The sequence below is a fragment of the Salmo salar genome, chromosome ssa19, assembly GCF_905237065.1.
Source record: "Salmo salar chromosome ssa19, Ssal_v3.1, whole genome shotgun sequence".
In the NCBI taxonomy this organism is placed as follows: domain Eukaryota; kingdom Metazoa; phylum Chordata; class Actinopteri; order Salmoniformes; family Salmonidae; genus Salmo; species Salmo salar.
This window is the reverse complement of record NC_059460.1, coordinates 45,819,026-45,827,259: the sequence shown is the minus strand read 5'-3', so window position 1 is coordinate 45,827,259 and position 8,234 is coordinate 45,819,026. Positions and strand designations below refer to the sequence as shown.

Genomic DNA, 8,234 nt, shown 5'->3' with positions numbered 1-8,234 from the left:
TAACACTGACTCATTATTTACATTTTACATTTTAGTCATTTAGCAGACGCTCTTATCCAGAGCGACTTACAGTAGTGAATGCATACATTTTCATACATTTCATTTCATTTCATGCATTTCATACATTATAGGAAGTGAATTAGTGTATAACGCTGACTCATTCCAGGAAGTGAATTACTGTATAACGCTGACTCTTCCAGGAAGTGAATTACTGTATACTGCTGACTCATTCCAGGAAGTGAATTACTGTATAACGCTGACTCATTCCAGTAAATATTTTTATAGTTGTTATTTTGTGTTCCAGAAATGGCATCCTCTAGCCGTCTCCTGTCTGAAGTTCAGTTCCAGTGCTCTATCTGTCTGGATGTGTTCACTGAACCTGTCTCCACTCCATGTGGACACAACTTCTGCGAGGCCTGTATCAGCGGATACTGGGATACCACTGACCTGTGTCAGTGTCCACTGTGCAAGCATAAATTCAACAGAAGACTTCAACTAAAAACCAACACAACACTCAGGGATGTTGCAGTTTATTTTAAGAGGAAGAGAGCGAGAGACCTAGATGAGTCCCTCCCTTCGCTTGGAGAAATGGTCTGTGATGTTTGCACTGGCAAACGATGTAAGGCCCTGAAGTCCTGCCTGGAGTGTCAAACCTCTTTTTGTGAGACTCACCTGCAGCCTCATCAGAGAGTCACCGGCCTGAAAAGGCACAAGTTAATAGACCTCGTGGAGAATCTGGAAGACAGGATGTGTAAGAAGCATGACAGACTGCTGGAGCTGTTCTGTAGGACTGACCAGACTTGTGTGTGTCAGTTCTGCATTGAGACAGACCACAAGAATCACCACACCGTCCCTCTAGAGGAAGAGTGTGGAGAGAGGAAGGTTCAGCTGGGGAAGACGGAGCGACAGATACGTCAGATGATCAGGGAACAACTAGAGAAGGTTCAGGAGATCAAACACTCAGTAGAGCTCAGCAAGAGAGACGCACAGAGCGAGATGGCAGACAGCCTGCAGGTCGTCAGTGATCTGATGGATTCCATTGAGGAACGCAAGGCTGAGTTCATTGAGGAGGTTGAGAAAATGCAGAAAGCAGCAGAGAATCGGGCTGAAGGGTTTATTAAAGAGCTGGAGCAGGAAATCACTGACCTACGTAGGAGACACACTGAGTTGGAACAGCACTCACACACTGAGGACCACCTCCACATCCTCCAGAGCTTCCCATCCCTGTGTACCCCTCCAAATACCAAGGACTGGTCTGAGATCAGTGTTCACTGTGAGCTGTGTGTGGGGAATGTGAGGAGAGTTTTGATAAGTTCCTTGTCTAGGCTGGAGACGATTGTGAAAGATGCACTAAAGCAATGGCGCACTTTCATGACATCAATCTGAAGAATATGCAGCAGTATGCAGTGGATGTGACTCTGGACCCTGATACAGCATATGAAAGGGTCGTTGTATCCAAGGACAAGAAACTGGTGAGAAAAGGAGGCAGAAGAAGAAATCTCCCTGACAACCCAGGTAGGTTTCTTTGGAGTTACTCTGTCTTGGGAAAACGGGGCTACTCCTCTGGGAAATTCTACTATGAGGTGCAGGTGGAGGGGAGGATTTCCTGGAAGTTAGGAGTGGCCAGAGAGTCCTTGTTGTTCACTGAGCCCTGAGAATGGATTCTGGACTGTGAAACTCTGGAAAGGGGATAGGTGTCGGGCAAACGACTCTCCTTCTCTAACTCTCTTCATTGAGGATTATGAGGGGGGTCGGGTCTCCTTCTATAATGTGGAGGCCACGTCTCATATCTACTCTTTCATTGGCTACACCTTCACTGAGAAACTCTATCCATACCTTAACCTTGATGGTTTTGATATTGGCATTAAAACGTCTGCTCCATTGGTCATCACTCCTATCAATCATTTACACAGACTTAATCAGAGTCCAATAAGGCCATAGCGGTTTAAGCAACACAGAATCGCCAATGTAACATATTACGAACCTGACGACGCTGAAAACGAAACGTGTTTGTTAATGTAAAATATGAATAAGTGCTAAAGCCTGTCTTCTCTTGTGATTTCTACCCTTGTTTTTGAATACCACTTGTTCCTGCTAACACCTGGTTCTTTTTTTTTGCACTGCAATAAAAATTACTGAACATTATATTGAACACCAGTGAGTAGTCAGTCTATCCACTTTCAAATTCAACTGTAAGTAAGCCTTAAACAGACTATTGAATCATCAGAAATTAGTGTCTCAGTCCCAATCATAAACTAGGTTTCCATCCAATTGGCGACAGATTTTCATGCAAATATATTCTAGAATCTGCATATAGAAAATATGCACATTTTCCCACCAGTGGTATGTTTCCACCAAACTGACTTGTTGCAGATAAAAATCAGTGCATGATGACAGTGCACACAAAATGTACTTTTTTTGCTTAAGTTTTCATATGCCGAATAAAAATCTAAAGTTCAATGTGTTTCAGCTCTACTGATTTAAATAGCCTTAAAGGTGCCTACTCTGGTCTTGACATGTGAGCTGTAGCCACCAGCTGGCAGATACTGTGTGGGGAGACAAGTCTACATGATGAGACAGAATATTTTTATTTGTCAAACGGTAGTCAAGCATCGATCATCTTGTCACAAGGATAAGACCCTCAATATTTATTGGGAAAGAACATCAAGTTCACTGTGCACTTTCACCACCCTGTGAAATTCATCCTAACTTATTGAATCTGTAGTCTAATAAACAAATAGTTTCCCGAGTGGTAGTGGAAGGACCGCACAACATATCATCAGGTTAATCCAAGTTTACTTCGATATGAAGGTTATTATATCAATTTTTGCTCATAAAGGCACTTCCACCGCTATTTCTCGCATAATTCATTTTACCGACACAAAAAGATCCCACCATGTCGAAACTTCCTGTTTCCATCACAGCGGCCTTTTTTAAAATGTTATATACGGTATGACTTTACTGACATAGAAACTATGGAGGGAAATGTGGTTAGTTACAGACATCTCCTCATTGTGGAGAAATAATTACATAAACTAAAAATATAAAGTGAGTTCCTCCAGTTCCAGCTATGAAGGAACACAACCATGTCGTAAAAGGGGTCAACGCCTTGTAGATGAAAGCTCTTTAGTACTGAATCCTGTTAACAAAGACCACACAGCTCTTGATATATTCACAGTAATAAAATTACTACTTGTTTGTGTCTTCTAGTTTCCCTCCATGGACTGGATCCATCCCCCGGCATCATCATCCTCCACACTGATATTACTAATGGTTATTTAACTTCACACAGTTTAAAAGCCAGGCAAAGAGGTATTTGTTCTAAATTCTGTTTACATTTAAGTATATTTATACTCATATAATTATACTTAAGAGTACAGTATTATATGTATAAGTTTATACTGTATTTCAGAGCAATAGACAGACAATTCTCAGTTATATCCACTAGAGTAGGGTTCCCCAACTGGTGGCAGGTATCGGAATACAAAAAACGGTAACTGTAATCCGTTACGTTACCATCACAAATATTGTAATCGGATTACATACTTTTGAAAAACTAGATGATTACTAAGGATGTTTGCAAAAAAAAATCTTTGACACTTCTCTGTTTTCTCAATGACATTCAAATCAGCATAAGTTTAAGTTTGTTCTACCTGAGCGACTCTGACCACAAGTCAGAGACCACTATGATGGCACACCAAATGTGTTTGATGGATCGTGGAAAAAGAGCAGGAATAGGCTTTTGTAGGCTACAGTCCAAGTACCTGAGCGACTCCGACCACAAGTCAGAGACCACTATGATGGCACACCAAATGTGTTTGATGGATCGTGGAAATAGAGCAGGAATAGGCTTTTGTAGGCTACAGTCCAAGCTATGTCTTCTAATGGTTCGACTGCTGTCGGCATCCAAAGATTATCCAACATGAATAAACGCTTGGAGGTAAGGATGACAGCAGTGGTGTAGTCTACGGTGATACGAATATCACTTATTATTGATATCTACATAGTGCATTGATGTGAATCACACTGCTGCTGTCTCATTTAGCTATTTGCACCTTGTGGATTGTGGTTGTTGTGGATGGCGGTTCACAAATCTAAATGTGTATTTGAACCCAAAAATGGTTGAATTCAAGAAGTTTATTAAGCTGCCTATCAATCATTGTTTTTGAAACCAGTGGACAGACAGTGAAAAATGCACTCTTGCAACAGCTGCATAGTGCGGATCCCAACCTATGGAATAAAAGTGAGGCTTTTATTGTTCACTCTAATTCATGCTGATAAGAAAAATAAATCCATAGGCCTAATGGACACATGCTCAAACTCACACTTTTGATAGACTTAAAAGGGCAATCTTGTAGTTGCTACATCCATTTTTGGACTTATAAATGATATTATTGTAAAGATATAATTTCATTGTATTATTATATGTAGTAGAAAGAGATGGGTTAGAAGAAGCATACATAACCAACCTATAAAGTTAAAAAAAACCTAACTGGTGAACAAGGGTTGTGGATGAAATCTGTTATTCTGTAGGATATTCAGACACCGTAAGTGAGGAATTTGTGAGCATTTGGTCAAGATGGTAGTAACTTCCCTGAGACAGAGTGACCAAATTTGAGCTACAGCTCGTGAATGAAAGAGAGGACAGGAAATGGAGAACGAGAGGGATGGCGAGCAGACCGGTCAGATATTTCTCTCTCTCTACTTTCTAAGTTGCCTTATTAGAACATTCTCGAAGCTTCTAAAACCCGCAAAACACAATCCAAATCTTCAACTAAACTTGCCAGACTGAGTTAATCTATATGGTTCTGGCTTTTCCTAAATTGAGCTGCTGTGTGTCTTTCATTTGGCTAGGTTGCTAATTGTTCCCTATGTAGAGCGGCTCCAATCAATATAACCAAGGGAGTGATTAACAGAGCATGTCAGGTGACCTGCTGTATCAGATACATGACCTCTCACTACCTCTCTCTCCACCTCTCTACCGCTTTCTCTACCACTCTCTACCTCTCTTTCTCTACCTCTCTACCACTCTCTCTACGACTCTCTACCTCTCTCTCTCTACCTCTCTACCTCTCTCTCTACCTCTGTCAGCCAGGTCACCCATGATACAAATCAGTATTTGACGTCCTTCCATGTCTGAGGACGTTGGGAAATGATGTGGAAACAAGACACTAGGGGCAACAGTGAGCGCTGTTACCTTCAAGTAGGTTTCTGTTTTGCTAGGGCGTTGTTGACGGGGATGCTGGATGTGCATAAGCATCTGCTTTTGATTCCAAAGGTTGCAATATTGAATCCAGCGATAGAGTTGTTTTGATATTTTTGTCTTAAGCTTAACCCAAACCTTAACCATTCTGAGTTAACGCCTTAACTTAAGAATTTGGAGTTCATGCCTAAACTTAACCCAAAGCTTCAAAATGTGGAGTTAATGTCTACACCTTAACTCCCACCTGTTTTGAACTGTTTAGCAAAAAAAGTATATACAGTACAAGTCAAAAGTTGACACACCTACTTATTCAAAGGTTGTTCTTTATTTTTTACAATTTTCTACAATGTAGAATAATAGTGAAGACATCAAAACTATGAAATAACACATATGGAATCATGTAGTAACCAAAAAAGTGTTAAACAAATCAAAATATATTTTATTTTTTAATTTCTTCAAGGTAGCCACCCTTTGCCTTGATGACAGCTTTGCAGAATCTTGGCGTTAACAGATGTGCCTTGTTAAACATAAATTTGTGGAATTTCTTTTCTTCTTAATGAGTTTGAACCAATCAATTGTGTTTAGATAAGTTAGGGGTGGTATACAGAAGATAGCCCAATAGTAAGAAGAGACTTGCTTGGGCCAAGAAACACGAGCAATGCACATTAGACCGGTGGAAATCTGTCCTTTGGTCTGATGAGTCCAAATTTTAGATTTTTGGTTCCAACCACTGTGTCTTTGTAAGATGAAGAGTAGGTGAACGGATCACCTCCGCATGTATGGTTCCCACCGTGAAGCATGGAGGAGGAGGTGTGATGGTATGGGGGTGCTTTGCTGGTGACACTGTGATTTATTTAGAATTCAAGGCACACTTAACCAGCATGGCTAACCACAGCATTGTGCAGTGATACGCCATCCTGGTTTGCGCTTACTGGGACTATCATTTTTTTTCAACAGGACAATGACCCAACACACCGCCAAGTTGTGTAAGGGCTATTTGACCAAGGAGAGTTACGGAGTGCTGCATCAGATGACCTGGCCTCCACAATCACATGACCTCAACCCAATTGAGATGGTTTGGGATGAGTTGGACCAAAGAGTGAAGGAAAAGCAGCCATCAAGTGCTCAGCATATGTGGGAACTCCTTCAAGACTGTTGGAAAAGCAATCCAGGTGAAACTGGTTGAGAGAATGCCAAGAGTGTGCAAAGCTGTCATCAAGGCAAAGGGTGGCTACTTTGAAGAATATCAAATGTAAAATATATTTTGATTTGTTTAACACGTTTTTGGGGTACTACATGATTCCATATGTATTATTTCATAGTTTTGTGCTAATTAGCTCATGTTTGCCAGTGATAGAGTTCAGTAATAGATCTATGTAACTCCAGTTCATGTTGCAAGGGTTGTTTTGTTTGCTCAATGCACTGTCTGTGCGTCGGTATATTGTCTATAAGTGAATCCTTGTGATTGTATTTTCTTTTTAGACCACATAGACCTAATAAAATACTGGTAGGCTAACTGTCTCTCTCTCACTCTCTCTCTCTCTGTGGTGACTTAAAGAAGAGTAAAGTTAAGGCCTGAACATCTTGCTCAATTTATTTGAACTAACATCTGAATATCTATCGGCGTCTATTTTGAAAGTGCTGAACAAAGGCCTACCTCGTCGCAGTTTGTTTGTTTGCGCGTGCTTATGCTTAGTTAATAATATAAGAACATACATTATGAATTTACATAAATGTAATAAAGTCAAATGAAGCCAAAACTCATGTTAGCATTCATAATTTTTGAAGGAGATAGCAGTTGTTAATCGAGTTACACAAATCCACAAGGAGTTAGTAGAAACCATATTTATTTAATTAAGCAAGTCTGCCACATCAGCTGTGTTTCTTAAAATGGCAGAATAAACAGTTTCGCTGCCAGACAAGGCTCCGCTGATAGCCAGGTGTAGCGGTGGTAAGGATTGTGCTGAAAGGAAAGCTCCCCTCTCAGGACAGCTTTATGTAGGCCCTAACAGTTTGTGGGCACCGTTTGTTACCATTCTAGTGCAATTAATGTATTGTTTAGTGTTGTGTAGTGGCTTTGGTGGCATGCTTCTAAAAAAAATTGGTTGAGTTTGCGCCACCAAGCTCCACTGATGAATTTCTGTCTAATTCTGACTTGAGACTGGTTGCTCTCTGTACCACACCTCCAGTCCTGCTGTAAATGACCTCCTATACTCTGCTATACCACAGAACCTCCAGTTCCTCCTCTTAACTAAACAGCTCCACTGAAGAGTTGACGCTTTAGCCACTGCACAGGAGGTTGGTGGCACCGTAATTGGGGGAGGACGGGCTCGTGGTAATGGCTGGAGCGGAATCGGTGGGATGGTATCAAATACACGGTTTAATGCCATTCCATTTGTTCCGTTCTGGTCATTGTTATGAGCCATCCTCCCAGTTTTCAGCTGTCCTTGTGTCTCCTTAAATTCTTCTACATTGATGTGAAACAACTAGACAGGTGAAATCAGGTTCCTAAAGGTTGTGGTCAGAGCGAACAAAGGAGAGGTGACCACTAGACTATTGAGACAGACCCAGAACTCATCACTGGAACAACACTGCCCCCTGGTGGCCCAGCCATGTCTTATTTTACTAGGCAAGTCAGTGAAGAACAAACTCTTGTTTTCAATGACATCCTAGGAACAGTGGGTTAACTGCCTTATTCGGGGGCAGAACAAGATATATATATATTTTTTTAACCTTGTCAGCTCAGGGATGTGATCTTGCAACCTTGTGGTTGCTAGTCCACCACTCTAACCACTAGGCTACCTGTAACAACACGACATGCTCTTGGCATATATTACAGTTTATATAATAATACATTTCGGCACACAGCTTCAGTTCTCCGTGGGGACACAATTTATAATGACAATCTCATCCCAGTAAATCCCCTGATTAACATTTTTGTATCAGATGATCCTCATCTGCATCATAAGATTTGTAAGTCGCTCTAGATAAGAGCGTCTGCTAAATGACGTAAATGTAAATAAGATGAAAT

At 41.0% G+C, this 8,234-nt stretch overlaps 1 protein-coding gene across 1 annotated transcript; it reads left to right on the top strand.

Moving 5' to 3' along the window:
- Positions 1 to 306: 306 nt before the first annotated feature.
- Positions 307 to 1,655, top strand: LOC106578903 (E3 ubiquitin-protein ligase TRIM41-like). The gene is made up of 2 exons (XM_045701926.1): positions 307 to 1,293; positions 1,389 to 1,655. Exons 1-2 carry the CDS (start codon positions 307 to 309, stop codon positions 1,653 to 1,655), a joined length of 1,254 nt encoding a protein of 417 aa, XP_045557882.1.
- The last annotated feature ends 6,579 nt before the right edge of the window (positions 1,656 to 8,234 follow it).

Excerpts from the sequence above, each read along its gene's own strand:
- LOC106578903 (XM_045701926.1), top strand. The coding sequence starts at position 307 with ATGGCATCCTCTAGCCGTCTCCTGTCTGAAGTTCAGTTCCAGTGCTCT. Across the intron at positions 1,294-1,388 it reads GTGAGCTGTGTGTGGGGAAT|AATATGCAGCAGTATGCAGT; the intron begins GTGAGGAGAGTT and ends ATCAATCTGAAG.